The sequence below is a fragment of the Tamandua tetradactyla genome, chromosome 5, assembly GCF_023851605.1.
Source record: "Tamandua tetradactyla isolate mTamTet1 chromosome 5, mTamTet1.pri, whole genome shotgun sequence".
Classification (NCBI taxonomy): Eukaryota; Metazoa; Chordata; class Mammalia; order Pilosa; family Myrmecophagidae; genus Tamandua; species Tamandua tetradactyla.
Genome location: NC_135331.1, coordinates 21,452,139 through 21,469,985, shown reverse-complemented (window position 1 = coordinate 21,469,985; position 17,847 = coordinate 21,452,139). Strand labels below are relative to the sequence as shown.

At 42.4% G+C, this 17,847-nt stretch overlaps 2 protein-coding genes across 14 annotated transcripts in view; one reads left to right on the top strand and one right to left on the bottom strand.

Moving 5' to 3' along the window:
• GIT2 (GIT ArfGAP 2) overlaps positions 1–9,154 on the bottom strand; it is a 51,229-nt gene extending 42,075 nt beyond the window's left edge. For 9 of the 12 annotated variants that reach the window (XR_013175631.1, XR_013175632.1, XM_077160055.1 and 6 more), the window contains exons 1-6: positions 8,951–9,153; positions 4,992–5,125; positions 3,331–3,443; positions 2,598–2,703; positions 661–747; positions 417–547 (exon numbers count right to left, since the gene is read on the bottom strand). Coding sequence is in view for 10 of the 12 variants with exons in the window: in XM_077160055.1 (XP_077016170.1) it covers positions 417–547; positions 661–747; positions 2,598–2,703; positions 3,331–3,443; positions 4,992–5,125; positions 8,951–9,002 (623 nt within the window). In the remaining 2 variants the exon portion in view is untranslated. Of the gene's footprint in view, positions 1–416; positions 548–660; positions 748–2,597; positions 2,704–3,330; positions 3,444–4,991; positions 5,126–8,950 lie in introns of all 12 variants that reach the window. The other 3 variants (XM_077160064.1, XM_077160065.1, XM_077160061.1) reach the window with 2 other exon arrangements.
• A 2,701-nt stretch (positions 9,155–11,855) lies between these two features.
• The window catches only part of ANKRD13A (ankyrin repeat domain 13A), a 36,387-nt gene continuing 30,395 nt past the window's right edge, over positions 11,856–17,847 (top strand). Inside the window, exon 1 of one of the 2 annotated variants that reach the window (XM_077160053.1) lies at positions 11,856–12,123. In XM_077160053.1, coding sequence (XP_077016168.1) covers positions 12,028–12,123 — 96 coding nt within the window. In that variant the 5' untranslated portion in view covers positions 11,856–12,027. Of the gene's footprint in view, positions 12,124–17,557; positions 17,674–17,847 lie in introns of those variants that run through there. The other variant, XM_077160054.1, reaches the window with a different exon arrangement.

Sequence of the window (17,847 nt, the reverse complement as noted above, 5' to 3'; positions counted from 1 at the left end):
CATTCTATATCTTTTTCTGTTGTGTTGCTAGTTCTTCTAAACCGATGCAAATGTACTAAGAAACGATGATCATGCATCTATGTGATGATGTTAAGAATTACTGATTGCATATGTAGAATGGTATGATTTCTAAATGTTGTGTTAATTTCTTTTTTTCCGTTAATTAATAAAAAAAAAAAATAAGACTGGAAGCTAAGCAGACTGGTTTATGATTTTACCCTTTATTGATTTACCCTGATTTAGCCAGGATTTGTGCTTATATGCATTTGAAATGTCTTCATCTATAAAATAACAGACTATAAATCTTTAAAAGGGGTTAAATGTCAGTCATATTCAATTCAGCCACTTTGGCAATGAGTCATATGCAACATAAATAATCCCAAACAGAGAAAAGTGACAAGAATTAGCTCTCTTACCTGGCATAATCAACAGGAGTTTTCCCATTAGAATCTTGTGTGCCTGGGTCTGCTCCATATACTGACAATAATTCAGCCTGTAAAATTTGCCCTGCTTTGGAGGCAACATGGAGCGGGGTGTTTCCTTTTTCCTAAGAATCATTAATAAGAAGTAAACAAAAGCAAGTTAAATAATCTAAAGGTTAAGTGAACCCAAACCACTTAACTTCAATTTAATATCTGAATCAAATTCATGCTTTCTTACAGGGTGAAAGAAGTTGGCTTGTGCTCCTAAAGATAACAGCCTCAAACAGGTTTCAAGATTACCTGTTCTCACGCTTGAATGGAGTTGCTGAAAAACACACACAAAAATTATTTGTTAAAAACATAAGGACTGGTGCATTACAGCAGCTGGTAGATCATTTATAATATATACTGCATTAGTCATAGATAATCCCTATTTGGTTCAATAGGTGGACGAAGCAGTCTCTCTCCCTTGCTAGTCACAACCACCTCTGGGCTGTAAGGTAGGGTCAGGCTCATTTTACTGATAAAGGAACTAGGGCTGTGAAAGCTGATCTGCCCAAATGCGAGGCTTGTCCAGGGAGGCACAATCAGAATTTCAGTGACAGGCAGTATGAAGAGGTGGTTGAGCAGGGTTCTAAAATCTGATAGACCTGGCTTTCAAACTATACCCGTTTCAAGTTGGGTGGCCTTAAGAAAGTGCTTTAGGCTCTCTGAGACTCAGTTCCTCATTTCTAAAATGGTGATAATAAAGCCACCTATCCACACAGTTATTGTGAGAATTCAATGAAATAATTTATAAAGTACTTAGCAATGAGCCTGGTATGTAAGAACTGCTCAACAAATACAGCTACTATCATTAGCTGTTGTTGTTATTGAGCCTAAGGCTTTAAAGGCTTCTAGTTTTATAGTGTGTAAGCTACAGAATTCTGCCTTATACTACATTATACAACACTATTCTTTGCCTATGTATAATATTTTAATGAAGTCTTTCAGGGTGGAAAATAGGACTGTGGTATACCAAAATCTGTACTATTGCAGAAGAACTCTTACACATTAAGAAAAAGAGCAGGCTTTCTCCAAATCTAACCTAGAATTGTCCAAAAAGCAATAACCCTTATCACAGGAATGGAGAATTCTACTCTTAACATGTGCATCCAAGTCTTACTAATTAACGAAAGTAACCCTCAGTACAAAATTTAGAATTCTGAATGTGTCTATGCTTTGTGTGAGCATCTGCCAAAAGCAGTGCTTTGAAAATAATGATACGCATGTCATAAGACATCACTCAAAAACATGCTAAGGCCCACATAAAGAAAACCATATGTTCATTTTACAACTATCATAAACCATTCCACATAAACCACAGCTTTCTGAAGTTGCACCTTACTTTCTGAAGCTCCTACTCACTGTGCAATCCAGAAATCTGAAGAAATCTGCCCTCTTTCTTTGGTACTTTTTCCAGTCCTTACTAGAAACAATTGTTCTGAAATCTTTCTAGTCCTTTCCAGAAACAGATTCACAGATGGTTCTTATTTCAACGTCAGGCAAACAAACAAACAAAAAGGCTTACAGAAATAATATTTTAAACATTCATCTGGAAAAAGAAATCCCAAATAATTTTCTAGAGCCTTATTTTACCTTTCTGCCCTTATACATCCACTAATATGAATGGCTCCCACTAGAATTAAGATTTTTTAATCAATTGCAAAAAAAGCTATTATTAATTATTTAGTGAACAGAAATGAGCTTTTTTTTCCTTTTCCTCCATTTTTTGAAGATTTCTTTTCACCCAGTTCTGTTAGGGATTTTTTTTTTTTAATATTAAATAAGCACCATTTTATTACCTCAAATTTAAGGGAAAAAATCTTCAAATTTCTTCTGTTTTGACAATTCTTCCCATTTCACTTTACAATAGGTATACACAAAACAAATCTAATTATGCTTCACAGATTTCTTTCTTAAGAAGAAACAAGAAGTACTCTTCTGATTTTCCATGGGTTTCCGCAAAGCTTAAAGATACTTTTACACGTATGAAATACCTTGAAAGTTTTTCATTTCTTTTTATTTTTAGGATCCCTTTTTGGGGTGGTAAAAAAAAATCTAAATTTTTCAGTAGATATTTGGGAACGTGAGTAAATAAGATATTTGTTAGGGATTTTAAAAGGTATGACCCACCTTACTAAGATCTTTGGCAGTCACGCTATCATCATCTCGACAGGGCAAGCGATGGACAAATGCTAACATCTGATACTTGGCTCTGATGAATTCTGCTTTATTGGGACTGGTTTGAAAATAAAAAAGAAAACAGTTCACTTGCAGTTCAGACACGACATTCTCTATTCTTTGTACTGTAAAAAGAAGAGGAAGTGACCCACATCCCCCACTAGAGAATAAAATGAAACATACTGAAATAAGTTTCAGCACTCTTTAAGACCTGCAGTCTGACAACATTTATTAGTCATAATGGCCAGGTTTGCAGAACGCCTGTTTTTTATAGCATCTTTCTTGTCTATGTAATTTTCCTAATTGACCCAGCAACACTGTAAGGGAGCAGAATTTAGTCCCATCATATAGGTGAGGCACTGGACACACTGGGGCCCAGAACCTAGATTTCTGGTCTGACTGCCTTTTCTTTGAGCACCTAAATTTAAGCCCAATTACAGCAACAGTCTTACTGTAAGCCTTAGTCTCTTAACTGGAGAAACCATTTAATCGTGCTGGATAACATGCAAAAGAAGATGGTCCCACCAGGCTTCCTTCTGCACTTCTAATAGCAAAGAGTCCAAGGCACAACTGGGGTCACCACCTCCTGTGCTGCCCTGGTGGAGGCTGGTCAAAAACAGCTGCACTCCCTTCAGTGGGCCCCGTTCCGTTAGGAAGTAAGAGTATTTATAAACATTCCACTCACTGTACTTTATCCTGTGGATTAGCTTTACGTCTTCCACTCATAAGAGAGGCAGGGTCCAGCAACGAATGCTCCCATATAGAATTAGCACCATTATTATATAAGGTTTCAACCATCTAAAACCAAGAAGTACAAAATCATATTTTAATTTCTTCTCACAAATCTTCAATGAGAATCAGTGACTGAATTGGGAAGAACAAAACTCCATTACAAACACTAGCATGACTGATGTATCACATCATTGTTTCCTGATTTTAGAATGGGAAAAGACGAACCTGAATGCAAGATTCAGGTCTGACCAGTAGAAGAGCTACATACCTAAACCACTTTGATTAAACTGTTCTTATAAATTATGAAGGAAGAGTATTTTGCTACTTCAGGGCAGTGTTTCTCAAGCTTCATCATTCAAATACTACTTTAAGATTCTTAACCTGTGTACTATCTATATTATTTACTTAATTGTTCTCTTTACGTCCATGTACTTTTAAAAACTTTTACTAGCAATGATGGTTTGATGTGCTAGTTATATTTTTCTTATATACATTAAAGTAATGCAACTATTTTAATAAATATTTGAATATTAATTACAGCTCTCTTTAGTACCACTTGTGGTTTACAAAACATACTTTGGGGAAATGTTGCTTTAGGGTCAACCCTACCATTTAAAATTACTCATCTCTGGACTTTATTTACATCCTATAACATAGTAAGGCTGTGTAAACACAGACAGGCCTGGGATCAGGAAATACTTTCACAGGAGAATGGACTCTTAGAAACATATAAGTCAAAGTTATCAATAAACCCTATCTCCCAGTTTCATTTCAAAGCACAGCTCCTGACACGGCAACCTGGTCCCATCTGTTTTTAACATTAGTGGGGATATTTTCACATGAGAGATCCAAATCTACTTGTTCATAGAGGCAAATTCTAAGGGGCATTTTGTGCAGCTGCCATAAATTTAGTAAAATGTGCCCACAAGACAAATGAAGGTAAAACACATGCTTAATTCTGAATTCCAGCAGAACCTGAAGAATGTGTACTCCAAAATAGAAATATAAGTGACATGACATTTGACTTCAAAGAAATCCAGAAGTCCTTTTAACAATTAGCAGAGTGTCAGGCACGCATTCAAAATACGTTAACTTAATTTGATCTCTGCCTATTAACGAGAACTTTCAGAAAGCTTCCATATTTCTGAAATTTGAGAGATCCCAGTTCATGCTTCTATAAAAGCAGGAAAAAAATCTAAAAATAATAGCAGGTACTCAGGAATAAGTACATCAGTGAAAACTTTCTAAGGCAGTAGCTATCAGAAACATTTATCATGGTAAGTGGAATAGATGGGACTATTTAAAAAAAACAATTTCTAGTGACAGTTTAAAAAGTCACCCTGAAATGCTACCAAAGAATTTTTAATTATCTATCTATCACTAATTGAGCTTCTGGGGCCAGATTGATGTAGAGGAGGGGAAAAGAATCTTAAATAATGAACTCAATTTAGATAATACTTATATATAGCACTGACTGGTTCAGCTCCTCTATTAAACTGCTATTCAAATATTTTTGAGAGATTTAAAAAGTACACTAGAGGAAATTTTATTTGCTAAAACATGAAGCCAAAAAAACTTAAATTACAAGCTGTGAGAAGAATTCTTGTCCTTTACCTGAAGCAATGTGGGAGGCCATGGTGTGTGTTTAAGATGCTTGACTTGAGAGATGTGGCGTCCCAGACTCCGATGGACACTGCAGCACTCATCACATATGAAAGTCCCCCTGTTTACTGATGCCCAGGAAGGATCTGGAAAGTAAAATGAAATTCCAGAGGTGAGGATGCCAGTTGGTTGCTATAAGGTCAGAGAGCAAAAGATGACTGAGGTTTGTGTTTCCAAATGCCAACGACATATCAAGCTGGTGATTCTGCTGATGACACCATCTATTATGGCTGATTATGTACCATGTTAACTGATACTAAAAACACGACTTGAATCCCTAAATAAACAGTTCTCTCTTTTCTGGCTCAGGACCACAGCTTGTAGTCATAATGTGTTATCTACACCACATTAGGATGTTCTTTCATTCAATGTAAGAAAAGTAAATTAAGAGGGTGCAGATGACTCTTTTCAAATCCATCTCCACAAATGGCCAGATAATAAAATTTTGACAGTGAGTTAGAAGCATAACATTACCTGAAGTAAACTGCAAAAAGGACTGCTACTCTAATTTACAAATCTACATGCCCATATGCTTAAGAGAAAGCTGTGAGTGAGAGAACTATAAAATCGCTCAGCTGTTACGGTTCTGAGGACAGATTGGGAAACCTGGCCTCCTCCACTGGGAAACATTCTATGATTTCCCTTAGTTGTTTTAAATAAACTACTCACAAATCCAACCCTCCAACTCATCTGAAAGAACATAAACTGTACTAAGTCATTTCACAGAGATGAAGATGCAAAATAAAAACGGGCAATATTTTTGGTGTGCATACAGTATTTTTCTCCTATGAAGTCTCAGGAGAACTTTATTAGACAGCCTTTGAAACAAGGACTCATACACATGTGGCAAACAAAATGGATCCGAGTAAGTAAACCGAGCACGCAGAAATCTAAATTAAAGGAAGATATACATTCCATCACAATGAAGTGAGGTGCCACTCAAACTACCAGGTCTAAGGGTTATACTTAGAAATTTTTCAATGTCCACAAACATCTTAATCATTTTAACAGTTTATTCAAGCTCTTTCAAACCATATACAGAAAAATTACGGTATTTCAATCAAAGACAAACCCTAGGGGTTTGAAAGTATGATGGTTAAGAAGGTTGGCTCCAGAGACAAGCAGGCCAGGGTTTGAGCCCCAATTCTGCCACTTGTGGTACAATATCCTCGGGCAAGTTACTTCTTTTGAGTCTCTTCACCATGGGTCAAATGGTAATGATACCTACATTTCGGGGTAGAAAAGAATAAGTAATGGGTGCATAGTAAGTACTCAGTGATGTTAGTTGTTATATCTTTTCTAAACAGCATTCAGATATCTTCAAGAACCTACTGAAATTCATGATCACTGGGAAAAGTTTTTGATTAGAAATACTTAAAAAACAGTGAATGCTTCATGTGAATACTGTACTACTATAGTACAGTATAGTGAAAATCTCACCAGATTTTTCAGGTAATTGCACTCAGAGTATGACGTATTTTAAAACTAACTAGATTCATTAAGATAAGTGAAATATTTAAGAAGTCATTGTGGCTAAATGTTTGCCCTAAAACAAAACAGAAACAAAGTAATTCAAGGATGCATAACTCTCTCAGTACTACTATACTGAGCAAGGATTGAAGATATCAAGATGAGGGTTATTTAAAATGATATATAGGAACATTTTTTTTTTTGCAGTCTGGTACTACTGTTAATGACCATAAAAACCTATTTGCTTTGAAGCATAGCTTTGATTTTCATGTATCACCCAGATGATTTACAGTATTCTTGGAGGAAATTAAACAGCACCAAGACAGTGAGGATTTAACACACCTTAAGCAAGGTTCTCAAATGATCATTTTAACATCATGTACCAGAATCCTGGGGAAAGAATACTAGAATGTCACAACATAGTAAAATCAAAATCAAGTTTGCATGAATGAAGTTGGGCAAAACCCTTCCAGCTTATCTGGATATTTTATGTCAGGGCTTCTTATACAGGGTTCATGGACACCACAAATGGGTTTCAGAATTGTCTGTAACTCGAGTGAGAAATCCTAAGTAAAATCTGTGTGAGAGTGTGAATACCAGTGCATTTTCTGGGGAGTGGCGTCTTTGCTTTCATCAGATTCTCAAAGGGGTTCCTCAATGGAAAGGTAATTCTTTCACCAGAGTTTTGCAGAAAAGAAGCACAAATTCCTAGCTGCTCAAGTTCACAGAACAGTTCAAGGTAGCCTAATTATACTCAAAACAGGAAGGAAGTGACTCAAGTCTCTGTAGACTATGCATATGAAACAACAGCTAAAATGATACAATGGAAGAGAAAATGTTCTGAAATGTACAAAACGCCACAAAGTGAAAAGCAGTCTCGGGGCAGCAACGGAGAAGCAACTCCCCTTAGCCCCACAGCGTCTTTTGAGAAGTAAAGAATACTCATTCTAAGAGGAAGTTTGATGCTAGACACGTGAATCAAACACATCTCTGAAAGTTCAACTGAAAACAGGCAAGAAAAGAAGGAAGCGGAACAAATAACACTTTTAGAGAATAAAAATGGAGTTTATATAACCCACCCTAACTTGATTATGAAGCATCTCTTTTTAAACCCTTTTACCCCTCTTCCCGTCTTTAAAGGAAACTGGTAATCCTGGTTGCATTGTACAGGCCATGACACAACCACGTAGGTTTGAGTTATCACAGTACAATTTAAAATCAGTCTCAACTTCCAAATCACAAGATGAAGTTCAAAACAGTTGCAAAAACATGTTTATGATTTCATTAACACTGTTTCTTGGGTGCTATTGTGCCAAGTCAACCATCTGACTTTTGAATTACTTCAAACACAACATAGATAAATGCAAGCACTGAAAATAGCATATAATAATCTAACCATAGAGACCTGACAATTCAGTTCCAATTGCAAAGACAGCTCGGAACCCTAAATCTGAAAAGTGCACATAGGTGGAAATGGCTTCGGCCTTTTAATAGCCACAACATGCTTACAGTCCCTGAATAATACTCAGATGTGTATTCTGCCGAGTGATTTTGTGTTTACTTGGTAAGCTGTAATTAATATATGACTTAGGAATTAAATCTAGTTTTAAGAGATTATGAGGGTTCCGTACTGAAGAACATAATACAAAAAAGAACAAAAAACTTTAACAGGATCATAAGAACATTTACTGAATCTTCCTAGCCCCTGAGCACAGTACTCCCAATTTTCCCCATCGGAAAAATAAGGAAATCGAGGTTTGGCCAAACAAAGTCACCAGTCCAAGGTCACCCTTGGGAAAACCAGGTTTGAACCCAGGCTGTTCAGCTCCCAAACTCGAGACAGGCACTGTTTCCCAGGCGCTGCCTGGCGCTGCCGGCCCTCAACGTCCTGGATTCTCCCCCGTGGAGTGGGAGCGGGATGTCAAAAGCCAGGAAGTCATCTGCCCCAGAGGCCCCTCGACGTGCCTTGGTGAAGGAAGCCGCGAGTGTCGCCCACCCCGGGCGAGGGACAGGGTGACCGGTGGGGGTGACACCTGCAGCTTCTGGGGGCCGCATCCGCGAAGACGTTCGCAGTTTACTTCTGTAATTGGTTTTCCTGTGGCTTGCCCAAGCCCCTTCCTGTTAGGGGAGAGGGCCCGGCCCCAGCCCCCGCCCCCACCACCGGTCTGGGATGAAGGGGAATGGGCGGGGGGGGGGGGGGGGGGAGGTGTTGGTGGTGTGAGAGGGAAGGGAAGGAAGGGAGGGGGCGGCCCCCGCCCCGTCCGACTCTGACAGGCCTGGAACAAGCCCTGCCCCAGAGCCGCCTTCGGTTCCCCTTCGCTGCGACCACGGCCGAGGGGCGCGGGGCTCGCCGGCGGGGACCTGCCGGACCCGAGGGGGCGGCCCGGGGCAGGGGTCCCGGCCAGGAGAGGAGGGGAGCGGGCCCGGCCGGTGCGACTCACCCGGCCCGCTGCAGTCAGCGCACACCTCGCTGCTCCGGAGCCGCTTCGACATGGCTCCCGCCTCCCACGCGTCAGGAGCTAGGGGCCCCGGGACACCTAAGGCGGCGGCAGGAGCGCTTCCGCTTAACGGGTCCCTGCGGCGGCGCTAGCGGTGGCGCCTCTCCCCTCAGCGACTCGGAATAGCGGCGCAGCACGCAGGCGCAAGGAGGCTCCCTTCGGCGATATAGGTCATGTGACCGGACAGGGCACGCTGCCTTGTCGCCATCTTGAGTAAGGGCAGGCTCCTCCCCAGCATCTTTCGCTTTACTTCTAAATCTTGAATTTAGGTCCCCCTGGAAGAGATATGCCTCCTCGCAGCACCGATAAATACCAGGGGAAGCAGCAAAATCTAATGACTAGAGCGCTGCAGCCACAACCTTCCTGAGACAATCGGTGGCCATTTACTGTAACATTGGCCGAGTTCATTCATTCAGTCAACAAATACTTATTGAGCCCAGCTATGTGCCAAACATTGTCAGGAACGAGAGAAACAGCAGTGAGCAAAGCAGACAAAATTTCCTGTACTTATGGATGTTACATTCTATTGAGGTTGATCTGCAATAAAATAAGTCAAGTATAGAATATGTTAGATGCTTTCATCTTTAGAATTCAGTTTTAATCTCATCTGCAAAACGGAGTCCACGATTTGTTTTTATACGGCTTGCTACCTAAGAATAGTCTTCACCTTTTTAAAAGGTTTTAAGGAGAAGAAAAAGGAGAAAGAAGAGGAAGAGGAAGAATATGCAACAGAACTACAATGTGACCCACAAAACGTGAATATTTATTATCTGGCCAAGGACAAATGGAGTAATTTATGAAGAAGCATGTTGTGCCTGCCCCATAGGAAACCCGCAATAGATAGTAACCACCACTATTATTGGTATTTTATTATTTTCTAATCACTGCTCTTCTTCATATACTTGGAATTTGAGAATAAGAATCCTGAAGGAAAGTAATTTATAGGATGGTGTGAGATAAACACAATGAAGTGAGGTTAATTAGTGTGAAGGAGAGAAGAGATGTGAGCCTAACGCTAATGAACATTTATTGTATATGTTACATGCAAACAGGATTATAATCTCCATTTAGCAAATATTGGATGCCCATGATGGGCCAGGTACTGTTTTGGCTTCAGGTAGTCTGGTGAACAAAACAGAAGTGGTCCCTACCACTGTGGGGTTTTCAGACTGAGATAGGAGAGATGTTCAATTAACATGGGATGATGGAGAGAATGAAATTAAGTTGTATGAGGCTTCTGAAAAGAAAAGAAGTCCTGGAAAAGGCCTCAGAAGCATGACCCAGGATCCATCTCTCCAGTTTGATAAATGTGTGATGTGGAAATAGCCACACAGTTCCTGCACATTCCACAGTCTGAATCTATGGGTGCTATCTTGATGCTCTTGTTTCCTGTTTTGGTTCCCCGACTCACAAATCATCTGGGTTCAACACATGTGGAGAATGGATTAGCCCAGAATTCTCGAACAGCTGTCGTTGCAGACATCTGAAAAGCTGGTTGTGCACAGGCAGGAAAGGCAGAGAGGATGCTTTTAGGATGCATTGAATAACTTTGCTGAGCTAGGTTGTGTAGTTGTAGACAATTGAGCAGTAGCAGCAGCAGCAGCAGCAGCATGGAGCTCAGGCTGGTTAGTAGCTATAAGCTGACTTGGTTCTTTATTGATTCAAGAAGATACAGTGTCTGAAGTTGAAATCCAAGGATGAACTTCATATTTGCAGATTGTGGTAAAGTCTAAGTATTATATATGCACCCTTCCAGCCATAATTACAAATCCAAATGGTTAGCTTCAGGCAGGCCACGGTGGCTCAGCAGACAGAGTTCTTGTCTGCCATACTGGTGACCTGGATTCGATTCCTGCGTGTCTGCCTGCCCATGAAAAAAAAAAAAATAACAGTCATATGTGAAGTAAACTACCAGCACAGGTTCTTTCTTTTTTCTTTTTTTAATTAGAGAAGTTGTAGATTTACAGAAAAATCATGCATAAAATATAGAGTTCCCATAAACCACTCTATTATTAACACCTTGTATTAGTGTGCCACAGATATTTTTGAATCATAACCAAATTTGGAGTTCATATAGACAGTGGTTCTCAGCTGGGGGCGACATTGATCCCCCAGGGGATGTTTGGCGAAAAAAATTTTGAAGGGTGCTAAATTGGCCACCAGTGGATAGAGAAGAGGGAAGCTACTCAATATCCTACAAAACACAGGAAAGGACCTCAAACAAAGAATTATCTGGCCCCAAATGTGCTGAGGTTGAGAAACCTTGAGATAGAACTATGCTTCTATTATGCAAATATTAGATGCCACTTTCCCAGGGTTTATAGTTCTCCCTTTACAACTATTTTTGGTGTTGCCCACTTCCAAAATGGCTACTGACAAATCATAGAAGCTTCTGCCCTGGTCCAAAAAGGCTGCAAGGGGATGGTTTAGTCCAGGCCACTCAGACACCCCCCCCCCATCGCAGAGCCAATGGAAGCGGCCCAGTTGTGGAGCGCACAACTGTGGGTAGATAAAGCAGGGGGGACGAGGCTAGAGACGGATAGACCGATTTTTCCTTATTAAGACTTCGGGCCAAGAGAGGGAATTCTAGCTCCGTGTAGACGTTGGTATTGAGTTTTCCGGTGTGCAGTTAGGGGGTAATGGGGTCGAGAGGACACCCGGCCGGGTCCCTGGCTTCGCTCCCCCTGCCGCAGCGCGCAGTGGTTCGCTCCCCGCACTTCCCTGTTTGGGACAGTTCGGCCCCGAAGTCGGTTCGCGAGCTGTCAACGCCGGCGGGAGCGCGGCGGGGCGCGGGGTGGGCGCGGCCGACCTGGTCCCCGACCCGGCCCGCGACCCCCGACCTGCCGTGCGCCCCGCTCCTGGCTCTCTAGGCCACCCGGCCGAGCAGCGCGCCCCTCGCTCGCTCGCCTGGTTCTCTCGCTCGCTGGCTGCCGGCCGGGCGGACGGACGGACCCCGGAGACCCCGCCGGGGCCAAGACCTCAGTGAACGGGCGGCGAGGGCCCTCTGAGGTCTCCTCGCCATGTCTTCGGCCCACGACGACGGCAGCCACTTCCCTCTGCACCTTCTAGTCTGGAACAACGACTACCGGCAGCTGGAGAAGGAGCTGCGGGGCCAGGTGAGGGACTGGGCGGCCGGCCGTGGCCCGAAGGGGAGAAGGCGGGGGTCGATTCGCCTCGTTGAACCCATTTCCAGCCCCCAACCCCCTGGCCCCGCTGACCCTTTCAACTCTGCACTCGTGGTCCGATCATTGTAATAATAGTAGGACATGTATTGAGTGCTTACTGTGTGCCAGGCCCTGTGCCGAGGGCTTTATACATGATCTTTTTTTAACCTCTCCAACCCTTGGGAGGTAAATAGGTACGATTATTATTCCGTTTGACAGAGAAGGAAACTGAGGCTCTCAGAGGTTATGTGCAAGGTCGTCTGGCTCTTAAATACCAAGTCGGGATTTTAAGGCAGGCTGGCTGGTTCCAGAGTGGTCCCTTTTAACCAATAGGCTCTACTGCCTCTCAAAGACTGAAAATGACACACACACACCTCATCCACCCTTACTGCCTCTCAAAGACTGAGAATGACACACGCGCGCGCACACGCCTCATCTCACCCACCCTTACTGTAAGGAAAGGCACGGTTGGGTTTGGAGTCCTGGTTCTAATTAGCTCTGTGACCTTGGGCAAGGCATTTTCCCTCACTGACCCAAGTTAGCTTATCAGTTGAATGGGGGTATTGCTGCTATTATGTGCAAACCCCGGTTCTCGGCTATGTTGATAGGTCCGGGTGGGGAGGCCCAGGAATCAGCATTTTAACAAACTCCCCAGGGAGCCTGATGCTTACCAGAGTGAGAATCATTTGTGCATAAGATCCTTAAAAAATCCATTCCTTGTCTAAAGTGCTTTGAATCTTTGTCTTTTATTTATTGCCATCCCTTTAAGGTAGTGGTTTTTAACTGAAAGTGATTTGGCCTCCCCTGGCTCCTAACCCAGGGACATTTGGCAATGCCTGGAGACATTTTTGGTTGTAAATGAGTGTTGGGATGATGTGCTACTGGCATCTAGTGGGTGGTGGCCAGGGATGCTGCTCAACATCCTGAGAAACACAGGATAACCCTCCACACAGAGAATTATCCAGCCAAAAATGTCAGTAAGTGTGTTGACTGAGAAGCCCTGCTGTAAAGACATCCTAACAATTTTGAGGGGTATTGGTGCCCTCAGGTAAGAAGCTGACAGACTGAGCAGTTAGGATAAGGATTTGTAACTACCTCTGAAATCTGGTGTAATTGTAGTTGTCCACTCATTTCATCCAGTGTGCTCAAGGCCTGGTTTTTGAATGGTTCAAAATTGGTCATGTAATTGTCAAGTCTTTTTAGAGGAAAGGGATGGTTGGCAAAAATTAGGCTAGGTCAGCATCACCCTGTTTGGTGAACTGTTAATGCTAAAGGGCATGTTTTAAGTCTCTTGAGCATCCATTAAAAGTCAGAAGTCTCCCTTTTTCATTTAAACCCTCTGTTCAAATGGAATAAACTTTTGAAGTCAGTGGACTTGATAAGATAATAGAGTTAAGAGCTAAGGAGATATGACATCTACCCCAAACGAAAAGATTTGCTAATTAGGCCTCCCAGTATACTTGATGATTTAATTCCCCTTCTTTTGCTGGATTGGGCTCAGAGGGAATCCTCTCTTATTACTTTTAGCTCTGTTTCTAAATCTCACCTTGGAACTTTAAAAATGATGAGACTGGTTCTGGTTTTTAGGTGTCTGCTGTATTTTGCATCTGCACTTCCTCAGTATTATGGCCTCTGCTTCTTGAGAAATGTCAAGAGAAAGTACAAGAAAGTCAGAACTAAAATCCCGTTTGGTAGAAAGGTTCTTTATAATCATTAAACCACATACTCTTTCAATACCAATACCTGAAAACACCAAGCTTTCTATTCATTGTTAGGGAAGAAAGTGAATTGCAGTTTTCCTTTACAGAATATCAGCACTTCTTTGATAAGACAAGAACAAATAAGGTCTTGGCTTATAATTTAAAATGGAACTCAGCTGAATTATCTCTTTTTTTTTTTTTGCATGGGCAGGCACTGGCATGGCAGGCAAGAACTCTCCCTGCTGAGCCACCATGTCCAGCCTGAATTATCTCTTTTTCCTGTGACCCATGATGAAAGGACTCATTGAAAGTTCTCTGTGCCTCTCACCTTAAAAAATGTTAAGGACATTTGTGATTAGAGAATTATGATCTTGCAGCAGATTTCCTGGAGTGAATTGGTCCTTAATGCCATCGATTGTCAAGGAGATCAAGGAAGAATATTCTTATTGCTGATTATGTGGTTTTGACTTGGTTTTTGTTTATCACTGAATATGGATTCCCTGTATACCAGTAACCCCTGGGGAAGAGACAGCTGAAGTATATTCGTAAAGATCTTCTTGACCATGGGTGCTTAACTGTCATGACCACATAATCCAAGTTCAGTCCTATAACCTGGTCACTGAAAGGGTCCAGTCAAGGCCAGTGGCATGATTATACCACCTGTGCCGTTGCTCAGAAGGGCCCCACACTTGGTTTAATGCCCACTGTCACCATCTTAAAATTCTTAATAGTTTTGAACAAGAGGCCTTGCATTTTCATTTTTAACTGTGACCTGCAAATTATGTAACTGATGCTGGTCAAAAAGTTGCTCGCTATCCCTTTCATATTTATCTTGATCGTGTGTAATTGTGAAACAGACCCTTCTCTCTGTGGGCTGAAGGCAGTTGGGCCCATGGTCAGCACTAATGCTGATTAGGTTGTGAGCCTGGGCAAGTGCCCTACCCTTGTCGAATTGTTTCATCACCTGTGAAAACGGGGAGCGTGACAGAAGATACTTACTGCCTTGAAAGGCTCTGTGCCGAAGCACTTTATGTGCAGTCTTAAAATGAATTTTCAACACCAGCCCTCTGGTTCCCACTTTGCAGATGGGGAGACTGAGGTGAAGAGAGGCTCAGTCACACACTTCTCAAGTAGCCAAGCCGGGATTTAAACCCAGAATGTCGAGCTCTGTCCAGATCTTGTCTTCTTAATTACTTTACTATAGTTCTTCCAATAAGAATGCTCCCATTTCAGGATTGTGGAGAAGTGCAGCACAGGGTAAATGGGGGCGATATTATTTACCAGTAGCCTCTGCTTCAGTTGTTATTAATCATCCTTATAATCCTGTGACGCTAGCTCCTTTCACGTATGTTCCAATTTTTCTACAAGTAACATGTATACTCATTGCATAATTAAAAATTAAAAAAAAATTTTTATTATCCCTGCTATAACACCAGCTGTTTCACTTAATGCTTTGCTTGCCAGTGTGTGTCTGCTGTCCTCTCCTTCATTCCTCCAATCACACAAATGGGACTCAAAGCAGGCAGCTGTAAGAATTTTTCAGAAACAGCAGCACAAAAACAGAAATCGAGTTCATCCCAATGAAGAGGAAAAGCACGTTTCTGAGTGTGCGTGAGCCGTTCTTGCTAATAGCCTACGTTCCTGTTGTGTAACTTTGCCAAAGATGAAATTGTTTCAAGCCCTCACCGTTTGCTCAGCGGAGGCATTTAATAAAGTGCCTCTTAACCTGTCAGCTCTGCTGTCTTTATGCTCAGTGAGGTCTTCAAAGTTGGTTGCTGAAGTTGGAACTATTTGTATGTTGCTTGCCATTTGGCTAGAGAGATCCGTTAAACTACTTTGGCCTTCTTACTGAGGGTGGGAGGACGAATGGAAACTTAGGGACAGATGCAGAGGCTGTCAGTGTACCTCAGCTAGACTGGGGAGAACCCCAGGACCAGGCAGGGTGGAGGCTGGCAGCCCCCGGTTCGGAAGCCAGCAGTTGAAAGCACAGCATCCAGACAAGGCAAGAGGAAGTCACAGCACCCGGAGTCTGACAGGGAACTGCACTGGGGTTCTCCCCCCTAGCCCCTGGCAGGCCAGGCCAAGCCAGCAGGCACCCCTGCAGGTCAGGGCCTGTCTGGCTGCAGGCCTGCCATGAGGCTGGTGCTGGGCAGCCAAGACCAGGAGCCTTGAGCCTATGGTCTGGTCCTCGTGCCTTGGCCATTGCAGGCTCAGGAGTCACCTTTGAAGAACTGGCCTATGGACACCCTTTCCCGCCTGCCTGGGGTGGGGGGACCAGCTGGGGCCCTCGCCTCAGGGGAGCAGGGCAGACTGAGAGTGAGGAGGACAGAGGGGGGACTGAGTCTGCTGGGAGAGCGGAGGGGCCTTAGCAGCCTCTTGGAGGAGGTCTCCCGCCTCTTGTTTATGAAGAGCTTACGGCTTGCTAGGTACCATTCTGCATGCTTCACGTTCCCATTTAATCTCCAGCTGTCATCCTCCCTGTGCAGATATGGACGCCAGGCACAGAGAGGCCGAGGAAGTCCCCAGAGACTACTGAGGAAGCGGTCGTGCAGTCTGCACCCCAGGCTGGCCTTTCACAGCCCCAGAGGGCACGTGGTGAAGCAGGCTTTTGACAAGCAAGAAAAGTGCGTGGGCTCACATAAGGAGAGCTGCAGAAATGTCATTCTTTCTTTTAGGACCCCAGTGTGGTTAAAAGGGATGGATGTTTTTAATTTATTTACAACCCATGGCTGTAGAAACTTAAACGATCAGCTTCTAGAGGGACTTCCACTTAAATTCTAAAGGCTCTCTGAAAAAATGCCATTAGTTAGACATTTAGAGAAGACTCTAAGCATCACTGCAATAAATCCCTTTTAGGAACAAAGTGACAGCTTATATGTAAGCTTGTGGTGTGGGTGTATGAGAAAAAGAGCTAATAAAGTGTATGATAATAAGAGCTAACCTTCCTTAGTGCTCACTGTTTCAAGCACTGGGCTAAAGGCTTTATCCATTTTTCACTTTAATCCTCGTAAGAAGTTCGTAAAGGCAGGTATTTTTATATTCCCATTTTATAAGAAAGCAAATCAAAGCTAAAGAGAAATTAAGCAACTTGCCCAAGGTCTAAAAGTCTAATAGTTTTCTAGATACGTTAAAACTTTTTTTTTTTGTATGCTGTATGGTGGGGGTCATGTTTCGTTCTTTCTCCATGTGATTATCCCCTTATTGCAGCACCATTTGTTGAATTTTTGTTTGAGTTTTTTGTTTCTTTAGTTAATTGTTTGTTTGGGAAGCGCATGGGCCAGGAATCAAACCGGGTCTCCTGTGTGGTATGCGAGAATTCTACCACTGAGCTACCCTTGTACCCCTAGATAAATTAATGTTATAAGTTACTTATAAACATACACACAACAAATTGATTTTTTAAAATATCTTATTGAAATACAATCTACACGCCATACAGTTCATTCATTTAAAATACGTGGTCAATGTTTTTTTTAATATATTCACAGAGTTGCCATAACATCACCACTATCAGATTCCAGAAGGTTTCATCATTCCCAAAAGAAACCTTGTAACAAGCGGACGGTGGCTCAGCAGGCGCGGTTCGATTTCGGATGCCTACCCATGCAAAAAAAAAAAAAAAGAGAGAAACCTTGTATCCATTAGCAGCCAGTCCCTTTGTCCCCCAGCAGTCCCCAGCCCCCGGCAACCACTACTCTACTTTCTGCTTCTGCAGATTTGCCTATTCTGGAGTTGCCTATGATATGAAGTGGAATTGTACATGGTCTTTTGCATCTGAATTCTTTCACTTAGCGCAATGTCTGTAGTTCATCTGTGCTGTAGTTATGCATCAGAACTTCATCCCTTTGTCTCGTTAAGTAATATTCCATTGCATGGATATACGATATTTATCTATCGGATGGTAGACATTGGGTTGTTTCCACTTTTTGACTATATGAGCAGTGCTGTTTGGAACATTTTTGTACCGTTTTTGTGT